Source organism: Diadema setosum, chromosome 12, assembly GCF_964275005.1.
Source record: "Diadema setosum chromosome 12, eeDiaSeto1, whole genome shotgun sequence".
Classification (NCBI taxonomy): domain Eukaryota; kingdom Metazoa; phylum Echinodermata; class Echinoidea; order Diadematoida; family Diadematidae; genus Diadema; species Diadema setosum.
This window is the reverse complement of record NC_092696.1, coordinates 24642752-24661868: the sequence shown is the minus strand read 5'-3', so window position 1 is coordinate 24661868 and position 19117 is coordinate 24642752. Positions and strand designations below refer to the sequence as shown.

The 19117-nt window shown below is 40.5% G+C and overlaps 1 protein-coding gene across 1 annotated transcript; it reads left to right on the top strand.

Moving 5' to 3' along the window:
- The first annotated feature begins 725 nt into the window (after positions 1-725).
- Positions 726-15496, top strand: LOC140236093 (uncharacterized). The gene is made up of 8 exons (XM_072316064.1): positions 726-783; positions 6637-7015; positions 9649-9747; positions 10645-10728; positions 12799-12963; positions 13864-14382; positions 14708-14903; positions 15225-15496. The coding sequence occupies exons 1-8, from the start codon at positions 757-759 to the stop codon at positions 15328-15330; spliced, it is 1575 nt and encodes a 524-aa protein (XP_072172165.1). The 5' UTR covers positions 726-756; the 3' UTR covers positions 15331-15496.
- Positions 15497-19117: the final 3621 nt, after the last annotated feature.

The following is a 19117-nucleotide window of genomic DNA, read 5'->3' as shown; positions in this document are numbered from 1 at the left end:
AACTCATTCATAACTTTCCCAGGTTAATCTGTCACACCACGAACTACCTAGGGCTACCTGTTCTGTTGACAGACAAATGATCGAGGCAGAGCATGCGCATCCGCGAGAAATCCGTCTTCAAGTGATTGACCAATCAGCAAAGTTGACTCCGCCCCACTGGCACGCGTAATGTATTCAGTCACACACACACGTATCAGCTTTCACTCGAGTGTGTCAGTCAAGCTATGACACAAATGATTGGTACGGTATTACTGGAGCGTAGAGTGAGAGACCCAGTGGTGACACCTCGGGCTGTGCAGGTCTTGCATGCGTTTGGACAGAAAAAGAAGCCGAGAGTGAATGTGGAATACCACTCGCTTGTTAATGGTATATTATATATAGATATATTACCTCTGGGTCCTTCCAACAACTTGTCATTACTCACCTTTACTCAACTGAAGACCAAAGCTCCGCAGACATTCTGTCGGTTCTCACTATTACATCTCTTCCTTACTCACAGGTCTCGGAACCTTATCAGGTCCTGGACTTACTATAGACCTGTCACTTTGGGAGACCTTGTCTGTGCTCTTCTCTCGCACGCCAACCCTTCATCAGTTTGGTTTTCTACGAGAGCGAAACTTGATTTGGACAGTCAGTGTGATAACTTCTCTCAGTCGCTCCAGCTCATCTCTTGGAGAGTCTGACTGGTGATCTCTACTCACTCACTGGTCCATTCTTCGGTGTCTTGGTTTCTTCTCTACCATTATCAGTCATATTATGGATTTTTCTCGAGAAGATAGCATGGTAAGTCAATCCACATCCTTAGATTCAATACCACCATCACCATCACCGCCACCACCACCACCACCATCACCATCACCACCATCACCACCACCATCACCATCACCACCACCATCACCATCACCACCACCATCACCATCACCACCATCACCACCACCATCATCATCACCACCACCACCACCTCCATCACCTCCACCATGTACCACCTCCATCACCTCCACCACCATCAGCCCCATCTCGATCTCTCATCTTCTCTTTTTCTAAATGATTATCGTTTAATCATCATCGATCATTTGGGTCTATTTATCGTTATTTTCTTCTTTTCGCATCCAAAACACATTCTGCAGTTTTGTTTTCCTTTTTATAGTATATACTTGACATATTAGCATAATAAGGGGTGCAATTTACGCATATACATTCTCTTGAAAATATTTTAATTTTCTGCCCATCTCTTCATCTCGCTTTAATACTATAGGCCTATTTTTTTTTAACAGTTTGGTGTCGTTTCGTGTGTGCACGGTATTTCTGAGTACAAAAAGACTGCCTTTTGTCTTCAGTTATTTTTCAATGTGATAAAAAGTATGGTTGCCTGAAGATAGATCATATTTTTTTTTTTGGTCATAGCTTGCACGTCACGCATAAGCGATCAACCTTTTCTCTTGAAGGAGATAAAAGACACCCTACATCATTTGTTTCATGGAATACAATGAAAAGGATACATCCATTCGTTACATTTCCAATCGCGTGATTTGGGTTCAAATTTTTACCCCTGCCGCCAAACTCTTTTGTTATCTAGGGAAGCGAAAGGCGTGTCACATTTTGGAAAGTCATGCATTATTGTTTCATGAAAAACAACAGTAATTTCAGAATTTATGACACAAAGCTCAAAGTTTGTAACGGTACCTTCTGTAAGGTTTTTTCTCTTTTTTTTTTTCTTTTTTTGAGACAGGATATATGCAGATGCATGAAGTTAGAGCATGAATGGTCTTTTTGTGTTTAATTATTTGTCCAAGTACAACTGTTTTTGGGTGTTCTATGACTAGAATTCCTTGTATTTGTCAGTCAAGGCAGACAACGCTTTCATAGTTGGATGAATGTTGACAAAAGACATGATGGTTTGACAGATTATTTCAAACGTAAACATTGTACCGTGACGACGAATCTGTGGATTACACTGTTAAAATCGCACTACAAAAGCGCGGTGTCTGTTGTGTACATGTCGAAACACATCACAATTTTTCTTACCATTTGATAAATCTTGTGGATAGGATTTTTTGTTCGTCTTCATCCTTGTACATTAAAATCCACGTGCTGTGTAATCAACGAGATGTCAGATATTGAAATAGCTTCTCTTTTCAAGGTCATTGCAAGACTTCGAATCTTCAGAATGTCATAGTATAGGCCTACATAAATGTATCAACGTCCATCATGCTATGCCAATTCCAGTTCTAATATTAGGTGTAGAAACAAATAAGCAAATTGCGTGGTAAAAGACATGCTAGCATTGCAGATATTGTTGTCTGGAGAAAACTGTTGGTTCAATAACCATGATCACACTGAGCTCCTACCAGTTAACTGCCTATCTGTAATAATAGAGCAAAGCACCCCTTGGTTTGAGGAGGAGGTACAATACTAGATGGAGCTCTCACAGTACATCCTTGGTGTGTAATATATACCTCCTTGGTGTGAGCTTGTGACATAAGTGTTTGTGTGTGTGTGTGTTCCAATAACGTACCGCAGACTTACGTTGAGGCATGGAGGTGTTGGAAGCCAAGAGGTATTGATACCTCCTTGGTTGAAGTAACACTTGTTCTGACACCTCGAAATGATAAACGCGTTTGTCTGGGCATTGGTTCATGTGACGTCTAACACCACTCAACGTGCCTGTCAAAGTATGCCAACCACAGACTACACGGGGAAACTTGCACTAGCCAAGGAATCTTGCCGTAGATGGCGCCAAATAAAAGGACGAAAACGGATTTTTCATGTTGTAGTCATAATTCGAACCCATGCATGTCATAGACACATTAATTTTTACGGTGCACATTATTACCAATATTTGCTCATCCAAAGTCTCCTAATTTCTGATTAGTTCTTATTTTATTAAATACATTGTTGTGATCCTTCTTTCCCTGTGGTCGATATTGTTGCTTTGATTAGTGTTAACTTCATTTAAAAAAAAAAAAAACTTTTGTCATTTTACCACCGTTACACCATGATACTATTACTATACAACATGACAACGAGAACAGCTACTTAAATCTTAATTAAACAAACCATTAACGTACGTATTGCGTCATACTCGTCATTGTCACCGTCACCACTGTTATAAATTTCACAGAAGCACATTTTTTTTTTGTCTTTCCAACACAAAATATGAAAAATAGATAAACCCAAGTAATTCATCAATCATTGTCCACTTATCTGTACCGGTGGCATTGTTAACAAAGAAATCAACGACAAATATCTCATTGAAACCTGACCCTTGAAGATTATACTACTAATGCTACCATGAAATACTGGGATTGGCCTGAAATCTTGTGCTGGAAGCGCGACATGTTTACGAGTCGGCATTTCACAAAGCCACCCGACTCATCACTCTTGCCTTAGAGCGAACGTTACCCTTTCTTGCTGGTACGTAGGAACAGAGATAACATTGGTTCAGCTACAAAAACACGATGCTGAACACATCATCTGACAATCAGAAAACCTGATAAAGGCGATATAGACGACCAGCCGTGAAATAGCTCTCCTCGCCACAGAGGCAAGGAAGAACACATTATTTCCTCTGCCTTGTATACACCACTCTTATTGCGCCGTCTATGAAAATTGGTTTTGACATGGCTGAGATATCCAAAACAGAGCAATTCTAATAAGTGTGGGACCCACACTTTATTTCGATCGCTTTGTTTTACTTTGTTTTTGGATGTTTCAGTCATTCCAAACCCGATTTTCATCGAATAAACTTTGAACTCCTCTTAAAATGGTATGCTCTGTGCTATTTCATGAGTGATATCTTGGTATCTCGCAAAAAGTTAAAAGCCCAATTCTCATCTCCACCAATACCATCCCTTTAACCGATTACATAACTGAATAAATGAATAAAGAACACACATATAATACGTGTGTATTTATATCCATATCACCGTCTGTATCGCTTACTTTCAGGAGAGGCTGTTTTCTGGAACCAAATAGACTACTTACAAGTTAATGAAGATAGGCAAATGAAATTAATAGACATATCAGATGTATCAGAGGAGCTACACACATTATGTATATCACGTCTGGCTAATCAAGTCAACATTTTTTAGATAAACACACACACACACACACACACACACACACACACACACACACAAATGAATGATTTAGTGACACCATGAAATCCGATATGCATGGTAGCCTACACCCAGCACATTTCTGGAAAAGCGGTGCTAGATATCTGTACTCACGTCCCGGGCTATACTTCGCTTACAGCTCAATCGTATTGAATAACAAATTCAGGAGCTAACTATATCAGTGTTGTTTACCAATGCGGTGAAATACATGGGTACGATTCTATAGTATACAGAGTCACGGCAACTTGACCCTTTGGACTCAAAGCCACCAGACCTTTTGTTTCGGGTTTGTTTCTTGTTTTGTTCTTTTTGTTGCGTGCTGTTTATAATCCGATCATGTAAAGAAAAGTATGCTAAGTTTGAGGTAACATCCCAAATTTCTGCAGCATATTTCAAGTTGAATGATTAAAGACATAAGCATTGAGTGTAATCATAATCTGTAGTCGAAGTAATTGATTTCTCGCATACATTGAACAACGCGCTAGACTTTCGTGAGTAAAATAGAAATTGGCGTTGGAAATGTATTACAGGTAACACTATAAGTGGACAATGAATAGCAGATAATGCCGCTAAACTTAATTTGCTCTTCAATAATCCAAGAACAGAGGAATGGTTTTCCCCGATTTTTTAGCTGTTGTGTGCGAGAATTGTCATCAAATTTTCCGAAAATATCAAGATTCGTCATTTTCCGCAGTTGGACTTTTGAAACAAGTTTTCGAAAGATGAATATCGTAATCACTTTTTTTCCGACGTCCCTCGAACCTCCGCCCAGACTATAAAGCCATGAGTCATCGGCAATGCACACAACATAACGAGGTATTCCAAGGGACTGGAAAACGATTGCTTGTACCACGACAAGCATCCATTTTCTCGTCAGACATACATTTCTTCTGGCCATATAGTCATCGACAAAAAACATGGCAGACGACAACCCGCTTGCTGTAGTCACAGCGAATCTCACGTTACAAAATGTATAACAACTTGATATTTTCCTGGCATGGCTAAGATAAACACTGCGCATCAAAATAATATTTGCTTTCTCATTGAGAACCTCGAACAAACTGCCATCATGATAGAATCATCACTTCTAAGATGGGCTAAGTGGGGCTTACAGTCATAGACATTTAAGTGATGCAATGTCTCGAGGTCGTTTATGGCGTGATTTTGAAGTGCTAATGAATTGCCCCGGCACGATAGCGTTTGAGTGTATCCGTCTTAATTGGCTTTTAATGGGCATGGTTGGAGAATGCGTCACGGTATAATAAGTACACGAATAACCTTGGCTTCGATAATAATTGGGCAACAAAGCTGAGACTTCAAAGTATAGACTGTTAAGTCTAGTTTCGTAGGTCGCACATTGTAAAGAATTACAAGAGGGAAAAAAGATAAAGAACCAAAACTACAGAAAAGGGAAAACGCATTATGCACTCAGAATTGACACTTTTTGTTGAAATCACGGACAAACCGTATCAAAAATGTTCGGTAATCACGGTAATCACTGGAGTTGGAGGGGAATGTGTGAACCTCATCCTCGATAGACAATTGACCTTTCTGGTGAATGAAGAAAAAGTTTTCACAATCTTCAGAGCCAGTATATCTTGTGGCTTCAGGTCGTCCGTGCAAAGAAGTTAATGATAGAATGTGGCAATGTAGCATTTAACGCACATTACATAGCGTTGGCATAGATCTCATCAACTCATCAGGGTCAGACCCTTGTTCTGATTACATTTTATTGGTTATCGTCTTATTCTTCTCCTGCTATTCCTTCCCTTCCCTCCTCTTCTTTTCGTTCATTCTTCCTTCTTTTTTCTGTCTGTTGGTTTCTCTGCGTCTTTTTCTTCTTCTTCTTCCTCTTACCCTCTATTTGTTCTGGACATCACTGCGAAAATATTTGATATCTTGCCATTTTCCCGGGCCTCTTTTTGTCTACCTTCCCTAGAACCATGACATTGTCATGACATTTCAAAGGGCACTGTTTATTTTTATCTCCAAGAGGCACCGAGACTGGAAATGAGTATTGGAGTCAATGATCCTAATATTTCCTGTCACTTCCTAGCACACTTTCCAACGCTCTATGTCTTTTTAGAAAGAACAATAATAACAAACACAGCAACGTCAAAGATGTAAGCACTTGTTTTAGACAAGTTCGATCCAGCTTTTAAGAGTGAAGAGGAAACAGCGTAAACATTTATATCTATGTTTATCAGGGGCTCTATACATACACAGGTTCAAAGAAGGAACAATGTACTGAAACCAACAGATTTGAACAAGGTAAATGAATGTTATAACGTATGGAGGAGAAAATTTTTTAAGCGTTAATGTTATTATTTATTGGCTATCAAGGTTTCTTTGAGTGAACTCCTGACAATTTAACTTTCAACACAAATTCATCCCGGTGGTTATTGAAAGCCGTTACATTTTTTAGTGTAATACCTTCTTTTTTAAAAGCATGATTTGCTTTGTTGAAGATGCTTCGTTATAACATTTTACACCTTTTAATCTCCTTTTCATCAAACAGTTTTTCTCCGAAGACTATCACGATCATGTTCCTGGAATGACGACAGAGTTTCCCTCTACAAAGGTGTTCCGTGTTGGGTCCTACAGCGGCAGCGATTGTGAGAGACAGTTCCAGTCCTTCCCCACTCCACCGGACTCGCCCGTCCTTGCCGAACTCACGACGCCGAACTACCGGCACGCGAAAGAGGAGCAACATTCATCGGACAAGGCCCGGCCTGTGGTCGGCCACTCGCCGCCTCACGACGAGAACGCGTTCGGACAGGTAGCCCACAGCGCACCTGGGTTCGTCAGCTCTCTGAGTGATAATTCGGTCCAGCACGGCGGTCACACATTGGGAGCTCAGACCATGGAGATGGAACTAGCACTTCTCGAGAGCCTTCGTAAGTCCCTGTGCTCCCTGTTTCATCGACAGCAATAACACGCACTGACCATTCTTGATAGCATTATCGTCTCACCCAAGGTTACTAATTAATCGCATATGAACTTAAAAAAAAATGATATGAAAGATCTAATTGTATTTGTTTTGTTTGTATATCAAAATGTACCAAAAGAGTTCAGAAAAGGTCAAATCAGGCTTTATTCCTGTATGTTCGCATCCTGAAATACTTCTTCCCACGTGCAATAATTTCTCCCTCACTGTGATAAGTATACATAAAGGCAAAACGGTACCACATCCTCTCTTGTATAATGTCATGATGTGACCTCGTTTGTGATCACATGGCATACCATACCTCGCGTGGGTGAAGCTATGTAAGCCTGTCATATTGATTTTTTTTTTTGCATGTTTTATTCAATATGATACCACAGACTCTTTATCAGTCTTTACATAGGGGTGGAGTCAAACTTTTGGCTGAAGAATCGTATTGTGTGGTCTTTGTGTTTGATGTTGATTTTTTATCCTTTGTCGGCAACACTTTAGTTTCTAATTTCGTTCTGTTACTGACGTAGGCCTACTGGATGATTGTTATCGCTTTTTCTGAGAATGATCATCCGTCTGTTTCCCCACCACTGATGAAGCTGAATGTAGTTGGTCTGATCTTAGTGTATACATGCTCTGAAAGATGTGTTTCTAAAAAGAGCGTTCCAAGAATACACATGAAGATATTAGGCCACCGAAGCACAGGCACACAAACAAACACACTTAAACACAAATCATACCAATGAAATCCTAGGTTCCCACACCATGTGTATAAAGAGCTGATGTTGTTGTCACAAATAATGTCAACGACAACAAACATATTTTGGAGCGCTTTCGACTTGGCAAGCCAAGGCCTTAACTCTTCTCCACCTTCCTCCTATCATACATTTGAAAGCGATAGGTAATCAAGCGCAGTGATACTTACAGATACTGCGTGGGTGTAAGAGTGAGAATAGACTCGTTAAAGTGTCAGATTTAAGTTGTCAGAGAGAGACACAAACATCGCTGCCCCTCAGCAATCAAAACATCCCATCGCCAAGATCAACAGCAAACTCTTTAAATTCTTATTAAGCCAACTAAACAGGGAGAGAGGGGAGAAGATATATCGAACTGTAGCTTTCTGAACTGACTATGGGCAGTGATGACGCTGGAATAAATTTCAGCGTATTAAGTGAATGTACCAGCATTTTGGAGGGGTTTTCACTGCAGCACGTGATTTGCATTTCACCCATAAATTTTTAAGGCCAAACTGAAACTGAGATTGATAAAAGTTACTGTCATGACACCTCGCACTGTGAATGGATTATGGGAAACATTACTTTGTTATTGCTGTTATCCCTTGGTAAACTTTTTGTTCAATGAAAGCGGTGAATTAGGCGTGTCTCTTGACATTCCAGTTCCCAAAATATTCTTATAAGGTCCACTTTGATTTAACTTCGCGGCAAATGTCCTTCTAGTAAGTCATCCACAGAGTCTCATTTAGCAATGACTACAAAGCCATCTTTGGGTAATTATGGAGACATCGGCAAGCATTTTGGGTTTCAGTTAAAGCGGGGGATTTATAATAGTGAGACCCAAAACAGGAACGAAAATCGAAATAAATATGTAAGGGAAGTTATCCAGCAGATGGGAACTTCGCTGGCGATAAATGTCTTGAAAATTGTCGCCATGATCGCTGAATTCTTGCAGGAACGCGCAGATTGAAACGTTCGTGATTTCTTTAGTTCATCTTTTAAACCTATGTATGGTAATAATATGCCCAATACTGAGTGGGTTTCGTATGTAAAACCAGCGTTGCAGAATGCCGTACATTTAAGGTCGTCATACATTATAATTACTGACGAAGTGCCAATTTTAGCTGCAATGTTCCATCTTCATTTTGAGAACTCTGTGGTTCGTGTTAATCTTATATGTCACCAGCCGTTCATACTTGCCTCCCCCCCCCCCCCTGCGCAATGTGCGTCAGACTTTTATGTCAAACCTGCTAAACCAACGACCCTCCCGTTTTGAAAACGAGAGTTCATCTTGTGCTTTTCTTTCTATTGCTTGTCGTTCATCACCAATATTTGCCACTGAATCATCAGCTAGTGAAATTGGATGCGTACATGCGTCATATATGACTATATTTCACGAAGCGATGTATAGCCTTGCTGTCTGGATCACATCATTTCAAATTCCCATGTCACACCAGATGCACAACATCCTTGTCTCTTGTAATAAAAGCATCACTGTGGTTAATTTTGCAGTCATTCACAAGGCAAAGAATTTTGTCCTCACTCCCCCCCCCCCCTCCCTCTCTCTCTCTCTCTCTCTCTCTTATTTATCCGGTCGATGAGACGAGATGTCTCATTTTCACATCATAACACTTAAGGCCTTATTGCTGAGATCTCAATTCTCAATGCTTGTATCTGACTTTTTTAAAAGAAATTCAGGCTACAAAATAAGACTGAAAAGGCTGACCTTTTTACACGCATTCTTTTCTTGGTCACAATTAAAAGAGCTGCGTGATCAGATACCTAGCTACACGTTTCTTCATTTATGAACTTTGATTTTTACTGAAAAAAAAAATGCGGGTTGTTTATTGTCTGCTCACAGTGTGCACGAACGGGTCATCTGAACCGATGGACCATCTGATTGAACCCCTGTCCTACCCGGATCTTGTCCCATATGGCTGTGATGCATTCGGCAAACATGGTGAGTGCCTTCTATTATGTAAATCGTGGTTTCAGAATATGGTAGTGATTTTCTTAAGCCCTATGAAGCGTCATCTCTTTCAAAACTCGATAAAGTTATCTTGTTTGGGGGATCGTGAATAGCGTCTCCAAATTCTTGCGAGCAAAATGATCATAAGACGTTTGATCGAGCCATGAGCTGGTCTCAAGAGCCTGTTCGTTACATGACTCTATCTGATGGTGCACCGCGTTGTTTGTCATTACGATGAGAGAGGAATTAGCCGGGGCAGTAAAAATGGACGCGTTCTTAGCAATGCTTGCTATCTTGCATGACCTCTTGGATGGTCTGTTATTGCAAAATAAGAAAGAATAATCAATCCGCCATAATCAATAGTTTGATGAGAATTGACTGAACAGTCACAAGAACTATGTTGGTCTGGATTCTGTCGACGCTCTACCAGAATTCTGGTAAAGTTTTGAATACTCGTCATCACAAATTTACTCGATGTAACCAAGAATGCATTGTATTTATTCAGTCAACGGAATTTCCTTTGTTTATGTCAGTTTGAGAGATTTTTTCTCTTCATTGGAGACAGGGCTGCCTCTAATGACCGTTAGATGATACTATATTACTGACAAATGAAGATAATACAATCTTACGGTATTTGCGTTCACGATGAAATATTGCACAAGCATTAATATCACTGACAAATGAGAATTACGAAGTAGAAATGTATGTGGTACTGAAATCCATTGGCAAAACAGTGACTTATTGCACACACAAAATAGTGATGGTGGATAAAACAAAAAACAAAAAGAAGTCGAGTGTAGACTCGAAAAGATATCACCCTTCCCAGGCTCTGTCCACGTCAAAGTTGAGTTCTTACTCCTCTTTTGACCCCATTTCTCATTATACCAGATCTTCCTGGAAGTTTTTCTTCAGAGCTGCCATTGAACCTGGCTACCCATGGATTTGGGAGCAGTTTTGCTGAAACCGTAGACGGTAAGTCATGTATCCACATGTTATAGCCGAACAACCCTCCCTTGTCTGTCTCTTTCTCTATATTAATCTATCTAAATAGCTGTATATAATCATATCTGCCTGTTTGATCTATCTATGTACATTTTTCCCCTTTCTTCTTTTGAAGCATCCATAGTTATGGTATTATGGCTTGTCATAATCACAGATCACTTCACGTATAGTCAGTCACCTATACCCGCTGGGAAAGTATCCCTGCGTTTGTTTTCATAAGGAAAGCAAATGTGTACTTTGCGCGCTATATCGGAACTGACTTAAAGAAACAGGGATATTTCGTGACGCACATAAGGCAAGTTCAATGATAGTAAGTTTTGGCGGGAGCCCAAGATGCTTCTAAGATGTTACCCACAAATTTTCCTTTTCAAGACTGCTCACCTTCTTGAACAATTTCATTCTTCGACGCATCACACGTTTGCTGTTGGGAGTGTTTGCTTCGCGCAGCAGTTTAAAAATGATGGTTTGCCATTAGCACACAGCACTGTCATATTATTTCAGAAAGATGAAGCATTTTTTCTCCATAGTTTCTTTAAATGAAATAAGATAAGACGACAATTGGCGAACCACTCTTTATATCAATTCTGATTTTTTTTTCTATGCTAAAAAAACCAAACCAAAACACAAAGTTAAAGTCTACTTTATTTACTGAGACGAGTGTGTCGCATGAAAGTGAAATACAATGTACACTGTATAAGTAAATCCTAAATCTTCAAACTATACGACAAAACGACTGTTTGAGGAAGGTTAGAAAGGCTTGTAATCGAAACCAATGCTCCCGCTCTTTCCTGCGATTCCTGAAAGCATGGACTTAAGTACTGGTTGCTTATCGCAGTGCCATATTTTAAGTGTGCATTCTCAGTATAGATAAGCTGTGTGTGGAGATATCGAATAGCCTCCTTCACTCTCTCCCTCCCTCTCTCTCTTTCTCTCTCTCTCTCTCTCCTTGTCTGATGTGAATGTCCATCAAACATAAGGGTGGTTTGCAAGTTGTTGTCTTGTTGATTTGCTATCAAGTGTTACTTTTACTGTTGGTGTCCTGTGTGATCGCACGTTTGTAAAAAGCGCTGTACCCGATGTTTGGATCGCGTCACCACCCAAGTATGAATCGTAGTTTGCACTTACTAGGTATTTGGTCTATGTATTGGTAAAAGAACCGTTGTGAATGTTGTTTGTCATTTATCATCGCTATGTCTTACTAGTTGATTCAGTGTGATGGCACTAGGACACAGTGTGTTGATTGAGTGCGTAAGACAGCGCGAATATTTTAGAACTAACTGACACGTTAATTAACCCGGAAGATGGCGTCTGTTCTACTGGTCAGATTGTGGTCACTGTACTAGCTATAGATGGCGGCTTTTGAGCGCAAGAATGCAATGGTGGAGAGGGAGAAAGCAGTTGTGTTCCTGGTCCGGCAACCTATTTCAAGTGAATCATGCGTTCTTGGATGATTCTACACAACCGTTCGGCTTGATAAAGGCGACGTCCTTGGTAGTTTTTTCTTGTTTGTTTTAGTCCACAGTTTGAAATCGTAAGCAGGTTATGTATACCCAAGATGATCGCAGCCTACTCTCTGGATATCGTAGGATACGCTTTTAGTCGAATCAGATCTATCGCTCTTTTCGTAACCGATCTTACGAATTGACGAGGTTTGCTGCGGGACTGTGCGTACAAAGCACCTTGTTTTATGTATCCTTGCGCAAGCACGTCGCCCCTACACATCCATGGTAGGACGTTCACACAAACACTTTTACCCAAATCTGTCTCCATTTGCCTCTTGTGAATTCACTTGGATGAGTAAGCTAGTTCAAAGATGGCCATATTCAGGGTTAAGTGATCTCCATGGTTGACGTTCTGGCAAAGTTCATGTTCGGTACTTACTAGCACCAAACTGACGGAATCGCTATGTCTGTTTACACAGTATAGGTTCCAGAATTATTTCAGGTTCGTATAAACGTGTTTAATGTACTGTATGGTGTTTAACCGATATAAGAAGATATCTTTATTTCCTCCATTATTTTTTTCTCTTGCGACCAGCAGACTGCAACATCCCCAGCCCCGTTCCCTCGCCGTCCCCAATCAACGAGAAGGAGATCTTTGCAGGAGATCTTCCCAACCTGGACGACCTCTCGCTGGTCAGTGCCTTCGCTCAGATGGAGTCCGAACCAGTCACTCTCCAGTATGGCATCAGTTCAGCCGGCGAAGGTCAGTTTACCAGACAAATGTCTCTTGTGTCATTCATTTAATATACAACATAATAACAAAATGCATACATCGTCGCAGCTGTCATGGCTGCAACTACATACTCTACAGGAATCTGTGCTATTATCGCAGTAGTGCAGGAGCACTACATCATAATCTTGGCTTTACTGTGTTATCTTAAGAGTCTGCCCACACAGATATTGCCTACTGAGCCATCAATCAAATACATCACTCGATTTCTAGGTACCTATGGTTTAAGTTCTCCTTTGCAGTGTACATCAGCAAACATGAGATTTTAAACCAAAGGCTACTTATTGACATTCCTCTTATGACCTTCTGTTGAAGATTACATGAAAATCCAGAATGAAAGTTTTGTGTAAGACACGTGATGGGCGAGACACTCAACAGCATTCGTCACAAGCATTCTTCAGAAGCATCATCTTGGATGTTCTGCTCAGCCAGACTGAAATCGTTTTGTTTGGGGTTTTTTTCGGACATAGTGTACAGCTCAAGAAACTGTGCCATAGGAGATAGCTGTGCATACATATTATGATAGATATGATAATACTGGCAGTGTTATGCATTTTTCGACACTGTAGCCTCAGAAGGCGTGGCACCCTTAGCTGACAGTCAGCCGTGGTACCCTGGTACAGAGATTAAATTGCCTCCGTGATAACAAGAACTGTCAGCTCGGGTGTCACCGTCTTGTCGTGTTTAGTTTCATTGAAATGTCGCCACACGCCAAGTCTCGCGACAATTTACCTTGGAGGTTGATATGGATTCTGTTTTTCCCTGAAAGCTATCATAAGCACACAGGGATTGTGCGTTGTTTTCAGAAAGGATATTAGTTGCATGGAATGATATATTATTTTTCGTGTCTATTTCTTCTTGATATCTTGATAGATTCGGACATTGAGAGCGATGCAAGCTACGCACTTCCCCTTGAAGACAGCAGGCATCCTTTCAACTTTGACCATATGGCATCAAACATGTCGTCCGTCCTGACTCCACCTCCACCCATGTACCACTCTCACCATCACAACGTGCAGCCTCACAGCCACTACCACCACCACCAACCACACCAGCAGCAACAATATCAGCAATCACCGTATCAGCAACACCTTTACAATGGGGTCACGGCGCCTACAGATCGCACGCATAACTATCAGCGACGCACACTGCACACGACACTGAAGATGCTGGACGCGCACGCAGATGGCATCGTCACGCAGGAGTCGGCACCTCAGCAGCAGACCAGCTGTGCGGGACCAATCAGAAAGCCATACCGTGCGCGTCCGCGCAAGCAGTCAGTCACGTCGAGCGATGACGGGTGCAGCGACGAGGAGCAGGTGACAACAAGTGGCAGCACTAGCAATGGGAGAACCACGCCCAACAGGAACAGAGGCCGAGGGAGACGCGAAGGTAAACTTACAAAACCTTTCCCTGCTTGATTCTAACGAATTGAATGAGTTTAATGAAAACAACTGTCGATAAATTAAGAACTGCATTGCATCACTTTGCTGTATTTCGGGATGTTTTTGTTACAACTGCAATTCTGTCTTTTAGAAACTACCGGTTTCTACTAAGCTTGTCATTTCGAAGTCTAAAGTAGCCATATTGCAACAATTGTAATTAAGGTTTCCGCAGGGAGTTTGTTGGTATCCAATCTCTGAACGAGGAACGCGGAAACGGTTTTTAATGCATTCAATCAATATTTGCTTCTTCCTTCTTTTCTTCATTTCTGTAGCTATGAAAGGCAATCATCTATGGGAATTCATCAGAGACCTGCTCAAGTCTGAGTCGTACTGCCCGAAATTCATCCGATGGGAGGATCGCGAGTCCGGAGTGTTCCGATTTGTCAATTCGGAAGCCGTCGCCACGATGTGGGGCAGAAAGAAGAACAACCCACAGATGACGTACGAGAAGCTCAGTCGCGCTATGAGGTAGGAAGAGCTTAATTCTGGATTGGTAATTTAAGGGCTTAATGTTTACCATGAGAGAGCTAACCAGCCAATTAGAAAAGCTGTGTGATTTACACGGAATAGATCCCATGATTTCACTACTTGATGAAAATTGTTAGCATTGTTACAGTTCTAATTCAATGGCCTGCTTTAGTTCTACAATATATTTGATATTACCTTGCCGTAGATTGCCGTAGATCTCTTCTATTAAACGTTACAGTGATTAATATGAATACATCTCTTGTCAATAATAATTTACTCGTCAGTTGTTTACTTGCGATTTTTCCTTTAATTTCCATGCAGGTATTACTACAAGCGAGAAATCCTAGAAAGAGTGGACGGAAGGCGACTGGTCTACAAGTTCGGAAAGAACGCCGACGGTTGGCGAGAGGCCGCGGGTTTACAGTGAAGACCGAGTGAAGGGGTGGAAGGTCACCGTGTTCGCTTGTGTGATCACGTGACCGACGATATTAGCTTGGATCAATAGAAGCCCGGTATCGAAGTTGCGGGACTGATCTCTCATCGCGCTGCTCGAGTGCAATACAAACACACGTGGCGATCCCTGGAGGAACCAAGTTTGACAATAACTACAGTGGCGTCATGAAACGCCACGCCTTCTTTTTGTCAAAGTTCAGAGTCAACCTAACTGAAGTCTGCTTGTAAACTGTAAGACCACAGTCAGATGTATGATGGGTTTGGCAATCGCACCCTCTCTCACTCTCTCTCTCTCTCTCATGGGCGAAAAGAAAGATCGCTGCTGCCAGTCAATCTCTGTTGTGTTTAACATGTCATATTCTCTTCGTGAAGACACAGCCCCTCCGCTAATAAACACCAAGAACAACGAAGAAATTCCTCTCCGCTGCCATATCAATTGACCAGACTCTTATGAGATGACAAACCTTGTTTCACCGAAGAGCACACCAGACAGACATTTGTTCTTGTCATGCATCAAGTCACCCATTATGGGCATACAATATACAACGATACATCCTGCTTCGCAGACAATTGAGGCACTACAGTATTGTGATTTTGTTTTATTCTATCAAAATGTAAGACTTTTCATGATTTTTGGCTACTGATACAAAGATTGGGGAGTCATGAGGATTTTGTATTGCACTGACATGGTATTGACATGGCATTGTTTTTTTCCAAAACAAGCCACGCCTGATCGATTTCATATGAATTCAAGTGCCTTCGCTAAGAAATGACAAACATTGTATATGATTAATTCACCTTGACGCTGTGAATCTGAAGTATAGATGAGACTATATTTGAAGCGTGTCCATTTTGATTCAGTTTCCATGGTTGCTAATGTATGCAAACTGATTTAAGCAATACACTTGTTCAGTTAACTGAAGAAAGTCCTATTAAAGATTGTTATGTCTTCTAACGAGAGGCCATGAGAAAGAACTCTTGTGTGTCAAACTTAACACTCAACGTGTCACGATGTTCAATATCGTTTTAGATTTCCATCCTTATATCAGTTAGTTCAACTTATCTCATCTCCATTAATTCAACTAAAAAGTGCACAGAGTTTAAATCTACTATCAGATTACTCATTATACTCTTATGTATCGTGAATAAAATTTGCCAATGCACCCATGTTGTCTTGTGTTGAACTGTTAATAAATTTACAACTATTGACTGTGGTTTCACTTTGCGAGTTCAATATTTGGTTCGTGTTTTAACGGAACTAGAAATGATCGAGTGATTCCCAATTTTTCATCGCCGTTCACATAACATTCACCAATTCAGTTTTATCATTTTCATGCATCTGGGTTGGTATTTTCGCATAGTCAAAAGAATAAGGCGATTTGTAAGCTTCGAAGCTTCTTTCATCCTAACAGCAGCCACATTAACCCCTTCAGAGTTTCATGTTTTACGGATGAGCTCAGACTTTTAATAGAAAGTAGCACACAACCGTCGGTATGACGTGCAAGTTGTTTTCTCTTCGAAGACAGACGATTTCCCCTGTATTGGTATGGTGTAGCACCAACACGATATTATTATATTCGATGCAACATTATGCACTTCGTTAATATGAGCCATGTTAAGTTGAATTGTTTACATCTACACTCCTAAATAGCACGAACTTGAGGTATTTTACGAAGATGTTCCTTTCTATATATTTTGCTTTTTACTATTCGTCTGCAAGTGATACCGCCAAACCAGCAACTGATTTTTGTAAAAATTGGATAATTGTTTCATTATTGCTCCTCAATGTGCCTTCCTTCCTCCTTAATTTGATTTTGCATTCTGCTTTTCGTCCGACGTCTTTCTTAATAAGTGACATTCAAACCAGGCAGACGTTCATCATGACACGCAACAATCTCTTTTTAGATATATATATGTCAATCGCCCTTTGTGCCTTATTATGTTAGTGTTTGCAGTACTAACAAATTCACGAAGGTGAATTCTGTAAGAAGTACAACTGTCATGAAAAATTGTTTGTTATAAGATATTACGTACTACAAATCAGCCGCAGTACTTCACTGGAATCTTCCACGTCAACTGCACTACGTACTCCTGCTCTATCCAATGTACTATGATTTCTTCCGTTTGAAGGAGCATTTGATGCGTTCTGTTATTTAAACCCGAATATTATGGAGAGCAGACACTATATATCTATGTCATTATGCATTTCTGTATTATTTTTTGTTTGATCCTCACAATCTCTTCTTTCTCTCGATAGAGATTGACTTAATGTCGAGTACATGAATACTTACGAAATACTTCAGTGAACCCATTACTGTCATGCAAGGGGTCCCTTGATGATACGTTTGCCCCTCTATTGAATTCTTTGTACTGAACACGTCATGAATCTATTGTACATGTTCTGTCTTTTTAAGAAGCATCCTTCCATTCAACAACCAACAACGTGTGATAAATATAGATGCGTGTTTTTAACTACAATGCACTTTAGTCGCTGTAATCAACAGACATTCCATGTCAGACTTGGGTTAAAAGTTAAGTACGATTTTCCAAAGGTCGTCCAAAAACCAGATCTTGTCGCTGCGATGCGTATTGGCACTAAGTTAGATGTTTATTTATTCCTAGAAGTGTATGTTATTGTTGTACAGATCATTGTACAGATTACCTTTTGCAAGAGAACCCTGCAGGCGGGGCTAGATACCGTGTATGATAGTAAGATATTATTTGCCCAATCATGTCAATTACTGTCCGTCTTTGACCCCATTTCCGCGAATGTTATGAGTAGCAACGTATCTTACAATATATGCTATAGCTGGAAATCATGCGTTTCAGCCTCGAACCTTGACGCAATGAACGGTTCACATGCACTTTTGGTGCGTAAAAGGCAGTTCTTACCAAAAGGGAATTTTTCCTTTTGTTACTCAGCAAAAGTTTATAGCTCCCTCCCCTGTGAGGTTGCCATAGTTCAGTGTACATTTATGCTATTTGGAACGAAGATGATTTAGGACTAAGCTTCTTTGAAAACACACGATAGTAGTCTACACTCAATATGCCTCGTTGGTATCACAAATACACGTAAATTATCTCCATGAGGATTGTACCCAGTGGTATGAACTGCTGATGCCATCAACTACATTATTATTTTTTTTTTCGGAAAAATCTATCAGATTTCCTTACAGTTCAGGAGAAATTGACAGTGTTTACTATGTTTACATGCTACAGATCACGCGCATGTCTTCTCGATCACGTATTTACGGACTTTATCTGTTTTCGAATTATGTGTCACTTTTTATGTTGTAAGACACTGCACAGTGTCATTCCAGAGATTTGTACATGGTGGTTTGTAATAAAATTACGACGTGTAAATGGGATAAAGCATTTGTCAAAATTTGATTACTCCCAAAATCGTTTTATCTGATGATAACGACGACGAAGATGACGATGATGATGACGAAGATGAATCAAATGGTGATGATGGCAATCATTCCTTTGAATTTATGTAAAATCCGGCGACATCTACAACGATGAAGATGATGGTTATGATGATGATGAACATGATGACTACACCGATGATGTTGATGATGATAAAAGTGATGATGATGCTGAGAGTGATGTTAGTATTGTGTCGTAGTGGCGGTCTTGGAAATATGATGATGATGATGATGATGATGATGATGATGATGATTACGATGACGATGGTGAGGATAGCAGAGCAATTATTTTGAGGATGAATGTTAAAGCCGTGCATATGTCACTGGATATCT

Bases quoted from the DNA above. Each gene is read 5' to 3' on its own strand.
- LOC140236093 (XM_072316064.1), top strand. From the start codon at position 757: ATGGATTTTTCTCGAGAAGATAGCATG. The intron at 7,016-9,648 runs GTAAGTCCCTGT...GTCTGCTCACAG, and splicing joins AGCACTTCTCGAGAGCCTTC to TGTGCACGAACGGGTCATCT. The intron at 14,383-14,707 runs GTAAACTTACAA...TCATTTCTGTAG, and splicing joins AGGCCGAGGGAGACGCGAAG to CTATGAAAGGCAATCATCTA.